The sequence below is a fragment of the Carcharhinus amblyrhynchos genome, chromosome 10, assembly GCF_965287045.1.
Source record: "Carcharhinus amblyrhynchos chromosome 10, sCarAmb.v2.hapA, whole genome shotgun sequence".
Taxonomy (NCBI): domain Eukaryota; kingdom Metazoa; phylum Chordata; class Chondrichthyes; order Carcharhiniformes; family Carcharhinidae; genus Carcharhinus; species Carcharhinus amblyrhynchos.
Window position 1 is genome coordinate 53,876,439 of NC_137333.1, and position 24,301 is coordinate 53,900,739.

At 39.8% G+C, this 24,301-nt stretch overlaps 1 protein-coding gene across 11 annotated transcripts in view; it reads left to right on the plus strand.

The window, feature by feature from the left end:
• The window catches only part of dlg2 (discs, large homolog 2 (Drosophila)), a 941,559-nt gene that overhangs the window by 884,461 nt on the left and 32,797 nt on the right, over nt 1-24,301 (plus strand). For 7 of the 11 annotated variants that reach the window (XM_080197062.1, XM_080197063.1, XM_080197066.1 and 4 more), the window contains 4 exons: nt 9,360-9,459; nt 10,760-10,801; nt 11,572-11,622; nt 15,998-16,099. In XM_080197062.1, coding sequence (XP_080053188.1) covers nt 9,360-9,459; nt 10,760-10,801; nt 11,572-11,622; nt 15,998-16,099 — 295 coding nt within the window. Of the gene's footprint in view, nt 1-9,359; nt 9,460-10,171; nt 10,218-10,759; nt 10,802-11,571; nt 11,623-15,997; nt 16,100-24,301 lie in introns of all 11 variants that reach the window. The other 4 variants (XM_080197065.1, XM_080197073.1, XM_080197064.1 and 1 more) reach the window with 2 other exon arrangements.

The window sequence follows — 24,301 nt, forward strand, 5'->3', positions numbered from 1 at the left end:
CTAAAATGGGTGGGGAAATCTCTTATTTTGCTGTCTGTGGGCATTTAATTTTTTGGGGGGAAAATTGTCCCAGAGTGTTTTTTTCTGTGTAAAGTGGGATCTCAATCCAAGTCTGAATGTGTGTGCATCTCTTAATACAATTAGAACATAAGAACATAAGAAATAGGAGCAGGAGTAGACCATCTAGCCCTTCGAGCCTGCCCCGCCATTCAATAAGATCATGGCTGATCTGTCGTGGCTCAGTTCCACTTTCCCGCCCTCTCCCCATAACCCTTAATTCCCTCTCTTATCAAAAACCCATCAACCCGCGTCTTAAAAATATTTAGCGAGGCAGCCTCCACCACTTCAACAGGCAGAGAATTCCAGAGATTCACCACCCTTTGAGTGAAGAAGTTCCTCCTCAACTCCGTTCTAAACCGCCCCCCCTTTATCTTGAGGCTGTGCCCCCTAGTCCTACTGTCTTTTTTGAGTGGGAAGAGTCTCTCCACCTCTATCCTATCCATCCCATTCATCATCTTATACGTCTCAATGAGATCTCCCCTCATTCTTCTAAACTCTAACGAGTACAGGCCTAGTTTATTCAGCCTCTCCTCATAGCTCAACCCCCTCAACTCCGGTATCAGCCTAGTAAACCTCCTCTGCACTCCCTCCAAGGCCAAAATATCTTTGCGCAGGTGCGGCGCCCAAAACTGCACACAGTACTCCAGCTGCGGCCTCACCAATGCCCTATACAGCTGCAGCAAGACCTCCCTACTTTTATATTCAATTCCCCTCGCTATGAAGGCCAGCATCCCATTCGCCTTCCTGACCACCTGCTGCACCTGCAAGCTGGGTTTTTGCGACTCATGCACAAGGACCCCAAGGTCCCTCTGCACCGTCGCCTGCTGCAGTTTTTCGCCACGTAAGTAATAGTCCTTCCTACCATTATTCCTACCAAAGTGGACCACCTCACACTTGCCAACATTAAATTCCATTTGCCATTTCCTGGCCCATTTGCCCAGCCTATCTAGATCCTTCTGCAGACTCTCCACACCCTCTGCACAATTTGCCGTTCCCCCAATCTTGGTGTCATCAGCAAATTTTGACACCCTACACTCGGTTCCCTCCTCCAGATCATCTATATAAATGGTAAAAAGCTGAGGCCCCAGCACCGACCCCTGGGGCACTCCACTAGTCACCATCCGCCAATCCGAATAGCACCCGTTGACCCCCACTCTCTGCCTCCTATTTGACAACCAATCCTCTATCCACGCTAACACCCTACCCCCAACTCCATGTCCCTCGACCTTCTGCAATAACCTCTTGTGAGGTACTAAATCATCAGAGTTGAGTTAGAGTGTGAGTGATCAAAGCATTTGAGATGGGAGAACTTGTAGCAAAAACGCAATGGTTGACATTTTATCTGTTGTTGGCAGAGTGCAACAGTGAGTAGGAAAACCAGCACCGAAGCCACCAGCACCAAAGGTCATTGGGGACATAGAGAAAAAACTTTAAGGGGTGGGACCCACAATGTCACACTGCCAGAGCAGGTTCTGATTGAGACAGCAACTTTGTTTTTAGAAATCGGGACACCAACTTTAAAGATGCCCTTGTGCTTTTAAATTTGATTTGATTTAATCTAATCAACACTACGTGCGCACCTACATAAGTTGCAGTTGAAAGAAATGAGGGAATTAACCATTTTACATTGGCCTGGGGAACAGGCTAAAAGGAAAAGAAAGAGCCAATCAACTGTTGTCATTTGAATAATTTCATAAGAACTAAAAATATAGGAGTGGGGAGAATGACACGTAGTCTATTGAGCCTATCCCATCATTCAATCAGATAATGTAATTTACATCGACTCCACATGTCCACCTATCCTCATTGCTTGGTCACTTAGTGCCCAAACACTATGGCCAGAATTTTACTGGCCTACCTGCCACAGGAATCGGAGAGGGCAAGGGGCGACATTAGGAAGGTCCGTTGACCTTAGGCGGGATGAAACCGTAAAATCCTGCCTTATGTCAATCTCTGATTTGAAAATCCTCATTGAACATCTACAGCCTGCTTGGGTAAAACGCTGCAAAAATTCAAAGCCCATTGAGCAAAGAAATTTCTTCTTATCTCAGTCCAAAATGATTGACTGCTTTTCTTGAGACTATGACCCCAAGCTCTAGACTCTCCAATTAGAGAGAGCATCCATCCCGCATTTACCCTGTTAAGCATTCTAAGAATTTAGTTGGCACTAAGTTCGCATAGGCAATATGAGGAAAATGGGGGAGGCAGTCCAGAGAAGGTTCACTAGGTTGATTGTGGGTATGGTGAGATTTTCTTATGAGGAGCGGTTGGGTAGGTTAGTTTTTCCTCTTTGGAATTTAGAAGAATGAGAGGCAAACTTGTTAAGGCACATAAGATTCTCAGGAGCTTGACAGGATAGATGCTAAGAGGATGTTTCCCCCATATGATAGAATCTATGATCAGAAGGCATAATCTCATAGTAAGGGGTCATTCATTTAAGACCAATTTGAGGAGGAACTTCTCTGAGAGAGTAGTGAATCTGTGGAATTCTTTGCTGCAGAGGACTGTAGAGGCTGCTCATTAAGTATGTTCAATCATGAGATTGACGCATTTTAAATCAGTAAGGGAACCAAGGGTGATGGAGATGAAGTGGAAAAGTGGAGTTGAGGATTATCACATCAGATCAACCATGATCCCATTGAATGGCAGAGCAGACTTGATGGGCTGAATGGCCTACTTCTGCTCCAACATCTTAAAGTCTGATGGATAGAGGGGCATCAAGTTGGCATAAGAGTGTGGTGGTCATGGGGTAATGGGTTGGCATCAGTGTAAATGGGACACAGAGTACTTGGAGATGGAAGCTGAATGTGGTCTATTGGGAAGCTTTTGTCTTATTATTTTCTATTTACTTGAACAGTGTCAGGGTACACAGGGGTAAACCCTGCATACAGTCCACATCTGAACCCAGCAGCCGCAGATTAATTCTGGGACCAGATACTCTGACTACTGTTTCACATTTTAAATAAATTACAAACATTTAACTCTAGAGAGAATATTCGTTGTGGAAGTCAAGTCATAGACATATTCCCAACTAGCTGTGCAGCAGTCGAGAATGTGCTGCAAGGAACAAACAGGCTGTGCAGATACAGCACCCGCTTTAAGATGGTGCACATGTGTGCCCACGTGCCAGTCTTAAAGGGTCACACTGTTGCAACATGCTGACCCACACAGCAAATAGAGGTTAAAGGATTATTGGCTGCAGGTTCACTTTTTGAAGAGAAACCTACCTGAATTGCATATTGCTATGACCAGGTGGTAACAGTGAGCAGTTTACCTAACCCCACTACTCCACAGGTTGTACCATTAGTTTAAAAGTTTAATTCACTCACCAAAATGGCCAATTATTTACTTTTGCTGATGTTAGACCAAGAATAAAAGAGATTTTAACCAGACTTCTTTCAATAACTCAATGATTGATTTATTATAAAATAAAGTTGTCGTAAAACAAGGTGCAAGAATTAATTAACAGATAATTGCACTCTGGAAGTATAACTACCTGTCTCTTTCAAAAATGTCCCAGCATGCATACACACATACAAACAATGGCCAAACAGAAGATTTCTGCAGAAATGTGCCTTGGAAGAAAATCTTTATAACATAAAGGATAAAGTTTGCAGAGTTGTTATGCTGTCAATATGGGGCTCCCCCATGTGAAGAGGGACCACTGGACCCACCCAACATTCAGGACCCTCCCTCTGCAGCCAGACAGTGTCAGAGGAGCACATGGGCATTGCATTAACTTGTTTGATTCCCCTTGGGGTCCAACATGCTAGGTCCATGATGGTCATGACCAGCATCAAATCCACCCAGTGCAGTTCCTGCTAGGGAGATGAGTGTACGGCAGGAGGACATTGAATTGGCCTTCAAGCCCACTAATGGAACATTTAAAATGGGATTTTCTAGCCTCTTCGGACAGCCTATGGGAATTCCTATGCCCTGCTGAATGGGGCTTCAGTCAAAAATCAGGATTCTCGATTCACCCGACTCATCCAATCATGTTCCCACCCAGAGTGGGCAGCAACCCAATTAATATGCAAAACCGTTGATTTAATTGTCATTCTCAGGCTTGAAGGCATTCACCTGCCACCCACCATGCACATGATCCCCAGTAAGAATTGCACAGGCAGCTTTTGATGCTGGTAATCAAAAGTGTGGACTTGGTGTGCTGGACCCCAAGAGTCCAAGGGAGAACTACAAACCCCTCTGCAAAGAATGGCATCCTTCTAACTCTAGCCCCACTCTCCTCTCAGACACTCACTTAGGCCCACCTTCAACCACATGCCTTGGCAGTGCCAATGGCACATTGCCCCTCGTCACCCTGACACTGACATTTTGGCCAGGCACCTTGGGGCTCAAAGTGGGGGGGGGGTCAAGGAGGCCCCTCTGCCACTGCCAGGCTGCAGAGGAAGGGTCCCTCAAGGGATATTGTGGGTAGGTGAGCTTGGGCTGGGGACAAGGGACTGATCTTGCCACTCTTCCCCAGGTGGGGGTCTCATGGCTAGACTGTCCCTTTTAGCCCTGGCAGACATGACGATCACCTCTGGCATGATGATTTCAGGCAGCCCTGTGATCAACATCTTCATTCTTGCCTGTCAACTGTGAAAATGTTGAAGTGGTCAAGTTACTTTAATCTCCATGTCCCCTGGTCACTTGACAGGATTTTAAATCATTGCAGCACTCCATTCTGCAGTAAGATTTCCTTTTCTCACTGTTGGAAGCTGCAGATGTGAGTAAACGCCTTTGAAATCCTCTGACAGAGAGGAGACGTCAATTTCATGGAGGGGTGGTTGTTTAATTCTCTATAGCTGTGCACTAAGCCTCAATGTATTCACACAGCTTTAATTTGAAGTCTCTAAGCCTTCCCAGCAAGTTGAAAACTTTGAAGTCCTCACTATCGCACTGAAAGCCTTTGATCTCTGACAATTTCAAAGTATAGTGCTTTGAAATATGTTTCCATTAACAGTTTAATGGATTATTACTCACCTCCAGTCGACTGTGTTTACTTACATTATCCTTCACGCCTGAATCTTTCAAGTTCCTCAATTGTTCCTAACCACAATGTTTATATCAACTCTAAGCCTGATTGACAACTGTGGTTTCTTCAAAGAGAATAAGTGGCTTGCAAAAGAGGAAGTTAAACCACTTATTCCCTTTTTAAAGGGAGCCCTGATCTCTGAACAGTAGGGCTAGTTGGTGGGTTTTGCGGGATTGCCTCATTTGCATTTGTCAGGTGGGTGAATCCCACCTGACAGAGATTGCAATGCCAGCAGAAAACATTCCTGTCTTCTGCCCTTTGATCTACACTTTTGCATAATTATCAGATTCCCCACCCACTCTGGTCAGGAACCTGATTGAGACCGGCAGGGCGGGCCAAGTGAATTGGAAACACATGGGAGCATGGTAATAATCCTTTCTTTAGACCCGACACCCTTATCAGCAGGTCAGTCGGGTTTTCCGAATAGGGCTGGTGAATTTCTCCTCTGCTAAATATTTTACCTCTTATTTTATTAGTCAAGTTAATAAGTTAATTTTAAATTCTGACCACTGCAAACTTGTGTCATAATGTTTCCTTGAATCAGGAAACATATAAAAGAGTCATATCAAAATATATTCTGTAAGAGTACTTATTATCTTTCTGTTGAGTGACAATACACTAAACAGTGATGTACTCGAGTGCTTTCACAAAACTATTAAAAAATAGCTCACATGTTTGATTTTTTAAAAATGTTTAAACTTTCTTGTTTGGCCCTCCCTTCTCTATCTTTTGGTTCTAAACTCCTTGAGTATTCTAGAGCCCATGGGCCAAAAATTGAGGTCATATAGGGCTATGGAAGAGTAAGCCAGCTAACGGCCAGAGGACTGGATCTGAAAGATCAGAGCTGTACAAGAGTACTGCTTCTCAATTGTTGCACAGAACTCACTGTGTCAGTTTAAGTATCCCAATTTTAGTGGTAGAGTGAAGGGGGCTTGCAAGGGTTTTAGGGTTGCTGTGTAACATTTTTAGCAGGCTTAAATATATAAATATTCAGAGTTGCGAATTTCATTATCTTATTCTCAAAGGAAAAAGCTCTGTTTCTTCACATACCCACTTAAGTGGATATGTTAGGCTAATGAAATACTTACCCTGCACAGTTTTTTACTCTGATTTCTGATGAGATATTGATAATTTGGTCTCTTGCTTTGTTAATTATCAAATTCTGTCTCTCTAATGATTAGAATTATTTCACTTTAAGTTTGAATTGTAAGAAAGTTTTCAGCACTATAAATGCAGGACAATATCAAAGGGATCGCGTGGACATAAAATGTCCAATGGGATATCAAATTGAAATACTTTTCACTTTTCATCTCTGAATACAAATACATGAAGTTAGATTGTTTGGAATATTAGTGCTTCAAAATGCATAGAAAATTATTTTCAATAAATATCACCTGAATATCATTCACTTTGCAAAAAAATTAACTTGACCACCTGCATTTTATATTCATGCATTTCAAGTTATTGAAACATGAAGCTTTTAAACAAATAGTTTTTTCAACTATTTCAATCGGAATCAAAATACCAAGATCACACCATTGAAACATGAAGTTTCCTTATAGTTCACTGAAGTTATCCATGAAGTAGCAGGCCATTTAAACGAGAAAATTTCCAAGCTTGTTTCCTGGGTTTAAGCTGAATTGGTTGATCAGAATGGTAAGATGAGGAGAGATATCAAAACCCATGGAAACATTTCTCAGCAAGAAGTCGGTGCCTTCTGAAAAGAAGAGGGAAAAATTGATGAATAAAGAATCAAGAAGAAGAAAAGTGAAAATGGTGATAGAAAACTGTAGATCAAGTGTATTTATTAAAATGTATATTGCCAATGAAGGTTAGCATTATTTAACAGATGGTATGAAAATCCAATTCATTTTTACATTTGGGATAAACATTTATTCTTTTTATTTATGTTCAGAAAATTGTGGTCACTGAAGTTGAGTGTTGTTTTCCCCTGAGATTAAATACATGTTGTTCTTTAGAATTTGACTTAAAAAAAGCAAATGGATATTGTCAGTCATTACTACAGACCCAGCTCCATGGAACATGGAAAAAAACATTTGCATTCCTGTTTCATTTCATGTTTTCTGATATTATTTAATATTAAAATTGCATTTGTCATGTATGACTTGCATGAATTTAAGAAGCTGTTGACAGTTTTATTATTTCAGCCAAGCTTTAATTTTTCTGTCTTAATACCTTCCCTACGTAGCATGCTTCATGTACTGTTTCATTAAATTATGTTAACTGGCATATTTTGTCTTATTTTGAACCTGTCTTCATAATGGGCCCGATTTAATATGTGGTTGTACTGTTGCTAAGGGTTAATCACAGAATATACTGCACAGTGATTTGTGTAGCTCAAAAACATATCTACAATTTTGGTTTGGTTTCTTCATCAAACAAAAGCAGTTTGCCCTTTTTGTCTGCTGAGTAGGGCACATCTAGCCTATTCATGTTGAAGAATTATTATGAACCAACATAACTTGTAATTTAAGCACCCTTTTTTGCACCAGGATGGATGTAGTTCAGAATTACCTGTTTAAAATTTGCCTTTCTTAATATAACTAAAATTTTCCCGAAACAAAGTTGTATATCTCCTTCTTCCCCACTTACTCCTCTGGTCTAGCATCACTTCAAAAGAATATGATCATTTAGAAAATTGGTGATATTCTAAAAATAAAGTAAAAGGATATGGCCAAGGATGCAAAAATATCAATGAGGAGGAACATCCTCAGGATTCACCACCAGAATCCCATATAATATTTCCCAGTATAAGAATGAACATGCCCAACCTTTGAGGTTGGATGTTATTTTTTGTCTATACATGACAAGGATACTGTCATGATGTAAAAAATAATACTTGATTTTTCAGATACAAGTAAATCCTATCAAAATTTGCTCGGACGTAAGAATGACAAATGTGAGATTATTAAACCGAGCCCAATGTCCTTTGTTCAGAATGTTCCTTTCTTTAAACCACCTTTTGTTTCTGAACAAATGTTGAATTAATGTTCAGATGTAAAAGTGGAGGAAAATAGCAGTGATAAAAATACATACTGTTTTGCATTTATATATCAGGAATCTCTTAAATATTTTACTAATTTCAAGATCCAAAATCCTTCAAGTGTGATTATGCATCTGTGCATGTAATCATCAGTAATCAAAATCTGAGTTACCATTAGTCAGATCATAGAACTGTAAGTTCTTTTTAAGATAAAATGGCAATTCAGTTACAATGGTAATATTGTCACTTTTTCTGATATTTTGGGGTAATGAGTTTATTTGGTGTAAGTTAGATAAACTCAATTGTACAGAACACTAAGCAAACTTGCTAAATCATATTGCTTAGTTACATGTTTAATACTAAAGCCACATATTTCCAACAAAGCCATGAATATTCAGCATATTCTTTCCACTTTACTGCTCTCATATTATTATAGAGACAATGGAAACTATGGCATTGCCAATGACCACTTGTTGTAGAAACCACCTGATTTTCACTTCCACTGAAATTATTGGAAATGAGAATTTGGCAGTTTCTATATTGCAATGCCAATTTTACACTAGAAGGTCAGATTAAAAATCTACTCCAACATAACTGAATCTTGAGGAGTAGTTTTATGAATGAGTGCAACAATCTGTGTATACATCCCAAAGTCCCAGGCATACCATCCACGCCTTTATGTCCATTAAAATAAAAATTCAAAATATTAATGGCAGCATGGATCTGGGTTCCCAATACCTTCAGCCTTTCGGCAAGTTTGGCACATGACAGTATGCATGCATATAAAAAGGCCCACCTAATTCATAAAATACTATTTTTGCATTGAATTGCTAGGGTTCAGGGAAATTTGCAGTTTGTATGTGACATAATTAATGTTCTAAGATGCTTTATGCTATTTTAAACAGAGAGAATACAGCTTCTTCTGAGTTTTTTTTAAAGTTGGCTGTGCTGGAAGCAGTGATGGTGATTATCACCACATTCTGCATGCCAGGGCCTGTAAAGACTCTTGTGATGGAAATAAATTTGCCTAGGCCAAAAAGAATTATCAAATTATAATTTTAGGAAAATTCTGAAATCCCCGAAAAGATGCAATCCTACAAAAAAACTAGCCACAAGTTTGAGTTGGATGATATGTATGGTATCATGTGAGTGAGTCACTGCTGTTACTTCCACTTTTACAACCTGTGGGTTTGTCAGCATGAGTAAGACAGCAATTACTGTAGTTGTCCCTGTTTGCCCCATGCCTTTTCTCCTTCACAGTCATTCAATGACAAGCGTAAAAAGAACCTCATCTTTTCACGAAAATTCCCATTCTACAAGAACAAGGACCACAATGAGCAGGAAACCAGTGATCCAGAACGTAAGTAGGCCTAAGAGACAGTATAGATCACAGTGTTCACACCCACATGTATACATATTTACATTGAGGCAGGGTGAGGCTATACTACTGTGACCAATGTGTGACAGCAATCTGGATCCCACCATATTATTGTTCCTCAAAAGGAGATTTTTTTATAAACAGGTGTGAAAAGAGGTTGCTCGGGAGAGGTAGAGACCGTGTCCCTTTTCTTTCAACCCATGTGCATTGTATTTCAAAGTATACACAAATCTGGCCAAGAATTAAACAAAATTCCAAACTGTTCAAGATACAAGATTGTTTACAGTGTTCATATAACAGATACATTTTTTTGGAATGTTTCTGATATGCCCCTGTATTATGCTAGTGTGTTCATCCATTTATCTAACTGCTTTCCACAAAACATTAAAACTTAAGTTTTACCCACATCAGCAGACACTGTTGATCTATATGAAATACAGTTTGCTTTTGGGAACCAAAGGGATACTGTCTTTGAAGTGCACCATTTTGGTATGTCTTAATTCAGGCAAAAAATATCCTCTTGAAAAACAAGAATGGTAATGCCACAGTTCATGTTAAAACACAAACGGGCTCCTGATTGGCTTATCTGCATGGTCTGTCATGGTAGTATTCAGTTCAAATCCACTGACTTCTTCCTTCCTCTTCTGCGGTTATTCTTCCTGTCTTTGCTTGCTGTCTGGGGACTACTGGGCAGGAGATCCCTGGGTTAGCCGACGATGGTTATGGAACAAAGACTCTGAGTAAGTTTTGAAGAATGGCCACAATAGAATGCCACCATGTAATTATTATTTTTTGAACTATTATTTGCATATATTCCAAAGAGAACCCAGCATGTAAAAATGAAGCTTTAGTAGGGAACTGATATGAATGTCCCAACCTTTTTTTAGTTTCTTTTGTTTCTGCATGATCAATCAAAACCAATGCACAAATCACTGTCTAAACACCTATTAGAATGTGTTTTTCTGTCATCCATTGTTTATTTTATAATAATAACATTGTCCTTGTGCTGCTGGGACGCACAACATCATCTATGGAAACATATTATCCAGGAATCAACACCAGTTCCCATTCCCTTCTACACTTTGCTGTTTGTCCCTCAAACAAACAATTGCAGCTGCTGTTTTAAATGCTATTTCTCAATATCAGCTCCTTTATGTTTAATTGTGTACATTTCTGTTATGCAGCATGTGTACAATTCCCTTCCTTAAAATCTATTTATGTTGATACTGCTTTGTGGCGCTTCTTTTTAAACACTTCCTAATTTGCTATATTGTTATTGCAGAACATGTTACTTCTAATGCCAGCGATAGTGAAAGTAGCTACAGTAAGTTTATTTATTTTGAGTATATATTATTTCCAGCTTTTTTGCTTACTGCACTTAATGAAAGCAAATGGCTTTAATATACATTTATTATGATATATGTTATAATATGCTACAATATATTACATAATATCTATTCTGTTTATGATGTTGATGTCTACTGTACATTCAAGCAATGCCTGACAAACATTTGATCTGAAACCATTGCAACACATTATGGCCAAATAAGGCCACACTTCTTTGTTGTTCAGACATCTAAGACCTAGTATAAATGCAATTTTAACCAAACTTTTCATTTTAGTACATTTTTTGCAATTGTGGTTTAATCATTGTAATTTAAGGTCTTCTAAAGTTAATTTCCATTGCTCCTTTTATTTAGCATTCAATTTACTTGTTTTCTAGTTTGTCGAGGTAGCTATATGCTTTAGAATAAATACTGTCTGCATTGCTTGTTAAACCTTTCAGAAATGCCGTAGACCATTTTTCTTGTTAGCAATGGAATTTACGATGATTAATAATTAAAATTAACACTTCTTCCTACAATTCTGTAATGAATTATCTGAAGATCAAATTGTAAATTTTACAAAAATAAACGCTTTGAAAAGTATACTCAGCACAAAATGTTCTAATGAGATCTTGACTTTAAAGGTTTGGTGTCTTTCCTATGCTGAACAAAGGCTACATTTTTAAGGGCATAAATATGTAAGCTTTGTTTAATACGAACTGAAGTAAAGAATAATAACTTGAGATTTTTTGTTTCTTTCTGTTATTAGGAGGTCCAGAAGATTGCATTCTTTCATATGAACCAGTTACACAGCAAGAAAGTAAGTCAAATTGAATTGCAGAATATAAAACAGCTTTTGGTGCTTCCTTCAGTGTCACCAGCTAAAAATCCATGAAGTTCACATGACTTCAGATATATTTGCTCTTATAACAATATATGTGACAGAAAAAATCAATTTAATTGTTAATTGGATTATTCCTCCCCCTTTCTGTTTATGATAATAGTGAAGGTAATTTCTTCTTTAGTGTAGGATTCAGAGCTGTGGTCCAGACTGCAATTCCAACCAAACTTGTTAATATTATCTCAAATAAGACATATATTTGAGAAAATGTGATTATGTTCCAGAACGGCGGCATAAATAAGACTCTTTGTGATTCTTGTTTCTAAAAAAAAGAGGAAAGAAATATGACTATGGACCCGATTTTACCATTTTGATTCTAAGTGCTGAATCTGGGCACAATTTAGGTCTGACTTGGAAAACTGTTGTCTGGCACTCCCATACGCACTTAGCCTGAAAAAGAATTGCAAGTCTGAATCACGCTTGGGCAGGGCTTATCATGCTCGAAATGCTACTGGTCTGATTGGAGCTTTGAACTGAGCATGCGCAGTGAGAAAAAAATTGGAAAACAGGCCCCTGTCACATAACTCCCGGGCTGCAAAATGTGGATAACGTGGCCCAGGAGCAAAAAGCAGGAGCAATGGTCGCCACAGACATCACCCCACTCCCACAACATAACAGTCCCCCTTGTCTACCCATGCAGCTCCCCCCTCCCCCCCTGCCACCTTGCTACCCAGACTGATCGCAACCCTCTTCCCCTCCACCAATTGCCCACAGAGTGACAGCAGTTCCCCCTTCCCCTGGCCACCTCCCAGTTTCCCCACCAGAGATCCATCTGGCCCCCCCTCACCTCCCCCCCGCCACATCAGAATGATCTGGCCTCCTTCCTCCACCTCCCTCCCACCAGAGGATGATCGGGCCTCCCCCCCCCATCCCCATTAGAGAATGATCTGATCCGCCCTGCACCCCCTCGCCGCCCACCACCAATCTGAGTCAGAGAGTCACTGGAAGCTCTGAACTTAACTCTTCAGAAGCTGAAGTGCCTGAAACAGACCTTTGCTGAGCATTTCGTGCCACATCTGGATTGACGAACGTGATGGTAAAGGGGGAAATGCTGGTAAAGTTGAGTGGCCAGCCCATTAATTCAATTTAAATGCATGCAAATGCACTTAAATCGTCATTGTGCCGGTTTCGGGCATGTTTTGGATTGCAGCCACTTTCTGGCCTTGGTAGAATGGGCATCTGCGTGGATGCAGGCACGGATCGCACTAATTACCTCACGCCTGACGACGCAATAGTAAAATCGGGCCCTATATCTTTCATCTTCAAGTGTTTTTCTACTTCCTTTTTTAATACCAGAATGGTCTATCTCAATTGCTAATTGTGATAATGCATTTAATATTCTAAAATATTTTCTAAGGAATACCTTGATACCAAATCAAAATTTATGCCTCTTGATGCCAATTTGCTGATAAGTGAAAATAATCTTTTGCTACTTAGTTCTCAAACACTTCCAAACTTTGAATAGCAACATTCAACCCCTCCACTTAATCTTCTGTGCTCTAGTAAATAGTTTTTAAAGTCTATCATTGATCTATAACCTATCATCTATTTTATCCTTGGAATTCCAAATTGCACCTCTTTCCATGACTTGAGGGGTGGAATATTATGGGGCTAGAAAATGCAACAAGCCCTTCAAAAATTTGAGGATCATATGAATGAAACAGGCTGTAAAATCCCACCCTCAATATTTTTCTATATTGGGACACCTATAGTTGAAGAGCATTTTCTTACAGTGGAGTTAGATTTTATTATGAGTAATGATTTTTATTAAACTTTTCCAGCAATTGGACAGTGAGTCCACTACAAAGTTTTGGAGAAATTAAAATAAAATTTAACTCAAAATGCTCAACAAGAGTGCCTGATTTTAATGTGTTTTTTAAGGTTCATCATCCCATCTCTTTGCTTTTGTACTTAGTGCCCTATGCACAGACCAAGAATCACCTTGTATGGCTTTTTCAGTCTTCAAACCTATTTTAAATTTCCTTCCCTTTTCCAAGCAGAAAGTGGTACTTTATCAGCTACTTTTTCAAAGTCAAGATGTACTCTATTGCAAACAATATGCATTTTCTTGCACAATCTACTAGTAAGCATAACCTTCCTTTACAAATTCATGTTCGCTGTCACATATCTTTCTGGTGTTCACTAATGTTCCTCAATATAATCAATACGAGACTAACTGAAATGCATTTAACTGGCTTACTTATTTTCCCTATTATGAACAGAATTTAATGTTTGACAACATCTGTCTTCCTCTTAACAAGAGATTTAGCTGGAGGCAAATATGCTTTTTCAAAGTAATCTTTATTTGCGTATTCAACCATGCACAGGATCTTATCAGAATATAAGATTGTGAGGGGGGTGTTGATATATTAGATACCACAAGGATGTTTCCACTTTAGGGGGGACCAGAACCAGGGGATACAGTTTGAGTATAAGAGGTACACCATTTAAGATTGAGATCAGGAGAATTTGTTTCTGTCAAGGGTAATTAGAATGTGGAATTCTCTACCCCAGAAAGCTTTGGCGGCTGGATCATTGAATTTATTCTCAGCAGAATTAAACAGATTTTTGATAAGCAAGAGTCAGTTGTTACCGGGGGAGGGGGGGAACAAACACGAATTCTCAAACATAATTCTCAAACATCTTTGACCAAGGTGCTATTTTGGTGCAACTTTAAAGTATAATGAAAGTTCTAACCACAGTAACAACGGTTCCCTGGAACATGGAATTTTTTTATACTTGATTTCTTTAGCCTTTTCCACTTGACTTAATTACAAGTTGTAATCTTTATTTTTACGTGGTAGAGAAACTTTTAAATTTGAATGGATTTTAGGCATTCATCACTTCCTCAGAACTGTAAATTGAACTCTAGTCGAAGAAAGATTATTTTAGTAACTGAAATCTGTAGCGAGATCCATAGCATCTGGTGTAACATGCAGGCAGAGAAATGATGTTCAGGATTCATGTCGAAGAGATAAACACACTTGGTTCAAAAATCATTAATCGATTTCAGAAACTCCTCTTCCCAATTCCTGACCAGGGGAGCTATTTGTGGTTCTTTGTTGCTGATGGCACTGAGCAATAGCTGATGACTGGAAAATGATTCAAAAGCAAAATACGGTGGATGCTGGAAATCTGAAATCCAATCAGAAAATTCTGGAAGTACTCAGCAGACCAAGCAGCATCTTGGAGAGACAGAGTTACCAAGCAGATTTTTCCAATCCTACCCATCACCGGTTTTGTAGTGGGTGTGAAAGGAGGAATCAGTAGCAGGTAAAAAGTTGGAAACCCACCAGTGTAAAAGTAGTTCGCGATTCTGCTGATGATGGGCTAACGGCGGGTCAATTATTCCGCTGCCTAGTGGTGTGAATGTCATTTGTATTCATTGCCATCTTATGAATGTTCATTAGAACAACTGCTCACCAGAATCTCGTGATGCCTTCAGTGCAAGGATCAGAACATAGGGAAACTTCTACTACAGACTCCACGGTGACTAGAAATTCCATAATGTAAAAAATCTGAGCAGCCTCTGTGCCATTCCAGGCTTTTCAAGACGAAGTGGCAGTTCCAAGTAACATAATTTTTTAAAGGCCAGATCTGATAATAAAACATGCTAGGTCAGGGCTCTGTTTTTTTAAGAATTCAAGCACACTTCTGAATGGGAAACTGATATGCTTACTTTAGCTGACACTTCAGTTGCCTGGCAGATCCCAATCACAGTTGCACCTTCCCTGATGGCAGACCAAGATTTTCCAGACCTCTGATTAATATCTGCAAAGGCACTTTGTTTCTCATTTTGCTGCAGTCAGACAGTAGCCTTCATTGCTTGGTGAGTGAAGATTTTTGTTCTCAATAGATCAGAAGTATTCCTTCATGGTTGTGTGGCTTAAGAACTGGCTAACCTGCTGTGGATCTCTCACATAGTGAGAACTTGCCAGAAAGGTGACAATATAAAGAGTTTCATCATCAGGAAGGCTTTCAGCAAACTGCATCTAGCAGTATTACGCAGAACCCCAGGTTGTGTAGAAATGAAACAATATACATAAAAAACAATGCTGTTTTAATGATTCTAAGAAACTACAATTATTCCATGAATTGTGTGAAGTCTCTGTATCAGCACTTCACGTATGTTTGGCCTCACTGGAGGAAACAGCAGTAAATATGACACACAAAATGATTTGGAAAGTGTACATATTTGCAAACTAAGTTGTGACTTATAATAAGGAGTATGTTATTAAAAGTGGAATTACAGTGGTTTTGAAAAGTAAGTAACATGATGCACTTTGTTTTTCAGTTAATTACAGTAGACCTGTCATTATTCTGGGTCCAATGAAAGATCGAGTTAATGATGATCTGATATCAGAATTCCCAGACAAATTTGGCTCTTGTGTACCACGTAAGTAATACCAGTGAAAGCATTAACTGTGTTTAATTTATGTTACATGTCTTGAAACTCTTGAAGAGTTACATGTCTTGAATCTCTTGAAGAGTATAGGGGGTAGAGTTAAGAGAGAAATCAGGAGGGCAAAAAGGGGACACGAAATTGTTTTGGCAGAAAAAGCAAAGGAGAATCCAAAGAGCTTCTACAAATATATAAAGGGCAAAAGGGTAACAAGGGAGAGAGTAGGGTTTTCTAAGGATCAACAAGGTCATCTATGTGCAGATCCAGAAGAGATGGATGAGACCCTAAATGAATATTTCTCATCAGTATTTACTGTTGAGAAAAGCATGGATGTTAGGGAACTTGGGGAAATAAATAGTGATGTCTTGAGAAGTGTACATATTACAGAGAAGGAAGTGCTGGAAGTCTTAAAGCACATCAAAGTAGATAAATCCCCAGGACCTGATGAAGTATATCCCAGAACGTTGTGGGAGGCTAGAGAGGAAATTGCAGGTCCCCTATCCAAGATATTTGAATCATCGATTGTCACGTGTGAGGTGCCTGAAGATTGGAGAGTGGCAAATGTTGTGCCTTTGTTTATAAAGGGCTGTAGGAAAAAGCCTGGGAACTACAGGCCAGTGAGCCTCACATCTGTGGTGGGTAATTTGTTGGAAGGTATTTTGAGAGACAGGATCTACAGATATTTAGAGATGCAAGGACTGATTAGGGACAGTCGGCGTGGCTTTGTGAGTGGAAAATCATGTCTCACAAATTTAATTGAGTTTTTTGAAGGGCTAACCAAGAAGAGAGATGAGGGCAGTGCAGTTGATGTTGTCTACAAGGCCTTTGACAAGGTACCGCATGGTAGGTTGTTGCATGGTAGGGATCCAGGGTGAGGTGTCTAAATGGATCCAAAATTGGCTTCTTGACGGAAGCCAGAGGGTGGTTGTAGAGAGTTGTTTTCCAAACTGGAGGCCTGTGACCAGCAGTGTGCCTCAGGGATCAGTGCTGGGCCCACTGTTATTTGTCATTTATATTAATGATTTGGATGAGAATATAGGGAGCATGGTTAGTAAGTTTGCAAATGACACCAAGATTGGTGGCATAGTGGATAGTGAAGAAGGTTATCTCCAATTGCAATGGGATCTTGATCAATTGGGCCATTGGGCTGACGATGGAGTTTAATTTAGACAAATGCGAGGTGATGGATTTTGGTAGATTGAACAAGGGCAGGACTTACTCAGTTAATGGTAGGGCATTGGGGAGAGTTACAGAACAAAGAGATATAGGGGTACATATTCATAGCTCCTTGAAAGTAAAGTCACAGGTGGACAGAGTGGTGAAGAAGGCATTCGACATACTTGGTTTCATTGGTCAGAACATTGAATATAGGAGTTGGGACGTCTTGTTGAAGTTGTACAAGATATTGGTAGGGCCACACTTGGCATACTGGGTGCAATTCTGGTCACCCTATTGTAGAAAGGATATTATTAAACTAGAAAGACTGTAGAAAAGATTTACTAGGATGCTTTTGGACTTGATGGATTGAGTTATATGGAGAGGCTGAATAGACTGGGAATTTTCTCTCTGGAGCGTAGGAGGCTGAGGGGTGATCTTACAGAGATCTATAAAATAATGAGGGGCATAGACAAGGGAGATAGTCAATATCTTTTCCCAAAAGTAGGGGAGTCTAAAACTAGAGGGCATAGGTTTAAGGTGAGAGGGGAGAGATATAAAAGTGACCAGAGGGGCACTTTTTTCACACAGAGAATGGTGAGTGTCTGGAACAAGCTACCAGAGGTAATAGTATCTTTTAAAAAACATTTAGATAGTTACATGAGTACGATGGGTATAGAGGGATAAGGGTCAAATGCAGGAAATTGGGATTAGCTTAGGGGTTTTACAAAAAAGGGCAGCATGGACAAGTTGGGCCAAAGGGCCTGTTTCCATGCTGTAAACCTCTATGACTCTATGTTTTCCAAGTTATTTCTGACCATGTTTCTAGTTTTATGTCCACATGTAAGAGCACAGAAAAGTTTGGATATATTGTTAAGGGTGTTATGTGTAAAGTATTGCGCAATAAAAATATGTAGATTGCTGCCATCCAAGTTACAGATAACAGTATTCAAAAGAGCTTGCAAAATGTCCAGCAGTCTGAACCTCCAATACATTTCTAGGATTGCTCAGTTCATCCTGTAAGGTCACCTGGGGCCTCCTCACTTTTTAACCAGCCATGCTATAACCACTGGGATAACACTGCATTGGAAAAGTAGGATAGGCAAGATATGCACAAATGACAGGCACTGAGGGAATGCATAAGGAAGATTCATTGACTTTTGTGTGCAGTTCCGGAATGATTGCTTAATAAATTTGGTTCAGAATGTTTGTTTTGTTGTGGCATTAATTTTAGCTTTGTGGCCAATTGGATGTTCTGAAGGTCAGCTGCAGAGGGAAGGTTAGGTGTGGGACTGTTGGTGAATGGGGAAACATGGTTGCATTCACTGGTACTGCCACCACTTCAGGGTGTAAAGGGTGTAAAGGAGACAACGCAGATTCATGCATAGCTCCAACATGGGATCCATTCTGTTTTGGCTCTGAACACAGGCAAATGGTCTACTCGCAAAAAAGAAAAAGTATTAGCAAAAATAGTTGGTTTGATCTGCTCAATAGGTAAAGGTAAGTGTGATAATGCTTCAGCATTTGTGTGGCACTCTGATTGATGGTACTTTATATGATACCTTATATCATATAAGTATGCAAATAGGATCAGTAACCATCTTTGTAATTGACTATCAGCTAAAAACGGTATGCCTTTATACAACCTAGAAATAGTGATTAAGTCTGAATAATCAGTCAATAGTGTGAAATGATGACCAGATAAATAATGATGAAACCTTTGTACACCAAAAATTATATTCAATATTTATTTTTCTAGCCAAGTATCGTTAGAATCAGCACTAGTCAGAGAATGTGAAGCAAAAGATATTGGTCGTTCTTCTGCCAACAGCATAAAATGTGAAATTACTGCCCATACTCTGTAAGGTGAAGTATCGCAAGCAAGTAGTCATGGTAGCATCAGATTAAAATGAACCAATACTTCAGACTTCTGCAAAGCATCTTTGAAATCCTTGTATGCTTTCTCACATTCTGTTGTGCAATCCCATGACTGTTTCACACATAGTAAACTATGCAATGACTTCAATAATGTAACTAAGTTGAGAACAAATTTACCATAACTTACTGATCCTAGAAAAGACTTCAGTCGCATCACATTCATTGGCTGTGGTGTTTCCAAAATAGCATCTGTCTTTTTATGAGCTTTAAGTAGGCCTTTACTATCAGTTATATGACCCAAATACTGGACTGATGTCTGGAAAAAGTCACATTTTTCTTCCTTGATATGCAGACCATCTGCTTGAAGATGTTCCAGTGTTGCTTCTAAATTATTCAAGTACTCTTGTTCACTGAGCCCTGTAACTAGAATATCATCCAGATAACATCGTACACCAGAGAGACCATTTAAAATCTGATCCATCAATCTTTGGAATAGGGGTAGTGTGATTGTTATTCCAAAAGGCAATCTTTTATAACAAAAAGACCTTTATGAGTAATGATGGTAAGTAATGGTTGCAATTCAACAGCTACATTCATCTGTAAATACATTTGTGAAAGATCAATCTTGCTGAATTTTGGCCTAACTGATAACCCAGCAAGCAAATCTTCAATTAAAGGAAGTAGGTATTGATCAGCGCACAACACAGGATTGATTACCATTTTAAAATCACCACAAATACAAATCATCTGGTTTCATGATAGATACGATGGGAGTAGCCCAATCACTCAAGGGCAGGCACTGAAATTGACAATCCACCTGACATATTGAAATAAAAAAAGTTTATTTATTAGTGTTACAAATAGGCTTACATTAACAATGCAATGAAATTACTGTGAAAATCCCCTAGTTGCTACACTGCAGCACCTGTTTGGGTACACTGAGGGAAAATTACAACCATACCCAGGAAGACAACTGAACAACATGGAATCACTGCATCAAGACCAGCCAAAGAACAGTTAACCATATACTGTTTGTATTATCTGCTTATTAACTGTAAAAAAAAACCCGTTAAGTTATCTTCTTATCCTCCTATCTACACCATAGCATGTATGTGGGCCCAGGGAATGTTTGTGACAAATGAATGGTGATTTGTCTAGCTTTTTTTAATTCAATAGGTAGTTTCAACGAACTCTTTAATTGAATTCAGAAAACCTGTCTGCCTTGTTCTTTATAATGTAAAAGCAAACATAGTTGGACCCCTGCAGTATTATCAAAGCATATCCTCCCTAAACTCTCAAAAAGTCCTCACAGACCTGGAGAGGTAGAATGGGGGAATCATATCCTCTCCTCATGTTGTAGTAACATAGCACTAAAATGTTCCACTAAGTATAAATCCAAGAACATGGACAATAAGAGTTAGACAAAAAACATTTGAATGAACTTAACCTTTAAATTGACACCACCATATGGAAAGTAACTGCCTGGTGTAATGATACTGTGCTATTTTGATATGTTTTATGTTAAAAATGGAGCTACTTTAAGAAGCAGTGTTTTGCTACAAGAGTTGATTTTTCTGGTAAACATGCAGCAGATGCTAAAAAGGCAAGCTAATAATTGTTTTTAGCTAGGAATGTGCGTTACTTTGTAGAGCTAAAGGAGCTTTTGTTTATTTAGGTTCTCCTGAAATTTCAGGCAAGATATACAGAGTTATGTAGTTAATGGGAGGAGCTAAAATTGCAGAGAATGAATACTGTTTCAGTTTCATTTTAAAATACAATCGGTTGCTGCCTGGACTGCCAAAAGCAAGCAGTTTCCCTCCCTCTCTCTTGCTGAAAAATCCTTTCTGAGAACTCCAGGGCTGGTAACCTAAGTCACAGTAAGCATAGCTGTGCTTTACTAACCAATTTTAAAGAGGGGATTTAAGTCTATAAGAGGAATATTGCTTGAATTGGAATTTATAACTGTAGGTTATCAGTTAAAGTTTGTATCCTGTCATGTTTAAGTATTGTCCAATCATTAAAAATAAAGCGAATTCATTTGTTGTAGTTAAACTGTGTTGTTAAATATAGTTTGCTTTGATAAAAGCTTCCCAGTTTGTCAGTTAATTTGCAGCTGGATTGAAACATTTTATCTTCATACTAAACCAAAATAGAAAATTGTTAGGGCATAGCCTGATTTCATAACATACCTTGAGGTTTCTGATTTAGTAAACTAACATTGGTGAGTGTTTATTAAAGTCTAAAGTTGATTTCTCTTAATTTTGCATCTTCTTTAGTGGTATTCCATCTTGAGATGATGATTTGTAGCATTGTAGTATATATCACCTGGTGTGGCTCATACACTGTACTCTAGCATGGCAGTCTCTGCCACATTCGCTGCGGAGGAAAAAGGTAGGCTTGGGAGGTACATGATTTGCTGGCCTCCATTACCTCTGGGCCTTCCTTTTCTGCTTGCTACTCCTACTGCTCCTCCAGTCAATCTCCAGAGGTCATGGGTGTCAATGACTGTTGCCCAGTTATTTGTGCCAATGCCCACCATCTTCATGTCTCGCTAGCAGGTATCCATGTAATGGAGATATGGCTATACAGGAGGCTGTGACCCAGTAAGCAGTTCAGTGCATGGCATCATCCATCCTACTGTGTTTTTTGCCTCAGTGATATGCAGAGATGACTTTCATCAGCCTCTATGTGTGGACAGTGCTTTATTACATGCTTTCAAAAATGTTTGCTTTCTCATGCCAACTGATTGGTTTCTGTTTCTCTGTAGCCACACCCACAGGCTTGATTCACAGCACACAGTACAGTGAGCAGTCAAACACCAAGCAACTGAACACAATGTTTTAATTAAACTATCCTATACAACAAATATATGTACATCAAGTAATTTTTTAGAATTCAAAGTGTCTGTTTTTCCAAGTATGGAAATAGTCAATGTATGAAAGCCGCTGATGACAGCACTGAGGTCTACAAACTTTAAATTGCAGTTCTGCCTGGTCACATCAATGAGGCAAATAATCACCATCATGGTCGCTCATTGGAAAAGGAAATGTATCCTCATTCCAACTCGCTTTGAAATATCCTGTTCTACTTGCTATCAAACATTTCTACTTCCATTTTCGTCATTATTCAACAACTTTGGTACCCAGCAACCACTTGATCTGCTTTGATCCAGATAGAGGCGATACGAGCTTGTGGTCAGAATTTAAGCATTTGATGCAAACCAAATTCCAATTTCAAATCAGGGTTTCTTGCGTGTGTTCATTTGTTGAAGTATGCTTTTACTTCACCTAATTGCTTTGCTGTTTCTTCCGCTTTTACTCTGACATTCATGTTGGATAGCGATGACAGCTTAAGAATGGTCGACAATATGCGAATGTTAAGACCATCATAAGTTTGGCCTTTCTGGTCAGAGTGTGTTGGCTCGATTGATATGTTCAGAGTAGGACTATTAACAGATTGTTCAAGCATTTTCCTCTCTAACATACTGGGTGGAATTTTACTGTCACTTTATGCCCATTTTGTGGTGGGACAATGCCATAAAATCAGGCATAAAGCCGCTAGCATATGACCAGTGTGATCACACCCAAAATTCTGGCATGGTCAACCTTTCACCAGAAATGGGCGAGAGGCTGATTAATTTATTTCAATTTATTGAAATCATGTTTTGAATGTGTTTAGCGAGCCCAGTGCTCAATCGGCTGGGTTCGCGTGCCTTAATGGTCTTGCCAGGAGAGCTTCTGTCCTGCGAGGAAAACTCCTGCTGCCCATGAATATGAACAGTCATGTTAACCTCACCAGTAAAACCAGAGGCCATTGAAGCCCACTGGGGAGGTTGAGTGAAGATGAGGATGCCCCTTGGGCAGTGCCAGGCTGGCGCCTGGGCAATGCCAGCCTGACACCTGGGCAATGACCACAGGGCAGTGTCAGGGAGTGGGGCCAATGGGGGTTGGGCCTGTGGGGCAGTATTAGCGGATGGGGTCAATGGTGGCAGGGCCTTGGGGGGACAGTGCCAGGGATGGGGCCAGTGGGGGTGGGGGAGGAGGGGCCTGTGGGAGCAAGGGCTGCGGGAGAGGGGGGCTTGCTGCCACACCATGCGATCAGTAGGGGAGGGCAGCAAGTTACAATCGTTGGGGGAATGAGGGGTTCCACAATCAGTGGAGGATGGAGGGAGCCTGTGATTGGTGACGGAGGGAGGAGGTCCGCGATCTGTCTAGGTGGTGAGGCCTGAATCTCGGGCTGCAAGCTGTCATGATTGTGGGGGTGGGAATTGCTCTTTGAGACTGCCTGCAGTAGCAGGGGCCTGACAGCTCTCTCTGTGTCTGTCAGATCCCTGCTACTGTTATTGTACACGTGCAGCATCAGAGGTCTGCAGATGCGCAATGCTTCCATCTACAGGCTATCTGGCAAGTTAAGCCCCATCCACACCCTCTCTGGCTGGAAACTCACTAGTCCATCTTTTTAGAGACAGAGTGCATAAGATTCAGTGTGAAAACTCGCTCAAAAAATGGATCTGAAACTTTCCCATTTTCAAATCAGCCGTACACTTAGAAAAAATCTCGTAAAATTCTGCCCACTAGATCTCAAGCTGCCCTTGATCACTCTATTGAAACATTTGAAGCTACCATTTGATTAAGTGTTGTACCGCAATGTCAGATGGTGGAGAACTTGTAGCTTGCTCCGAACTCTGGGAACTGACTAGAAACAAATAACAGTCCATTGTCTGTAGTGATAGTCTTCAATAAACACCGTTTTGTAAATAACTTGCCTAGAATGTCAATGACTGAAATGATGGTTGTGGAATTTGTTGTCGTGATTTCCGGCCATTTGCCCTGTCAATCACGGACATTAAACAAAACAACATTGCTTAGATTTCTCCACAAATATCAACCATGGTTTTGTTGGCCATATCATCAGTTGTAGAGATGTGGGACACAGTTCAATAAATTTTTCACGGTGTGAATACTGTACGCAGTTTATAATGAATTCCTCTGTACAGTGATTTATTGCTGGCCACCAGACTGCTTCACAGGATTGTTGTTTCATCTCAACAACGCCCACATATCCTGCATGGCTAAAATGCAATACACGTTGTTGTTGCACTTTTGGGATAAGTTGTCACCAAATGATGTGAACTCATTGTGTATTCTGTCGTGTGTGAGGTAT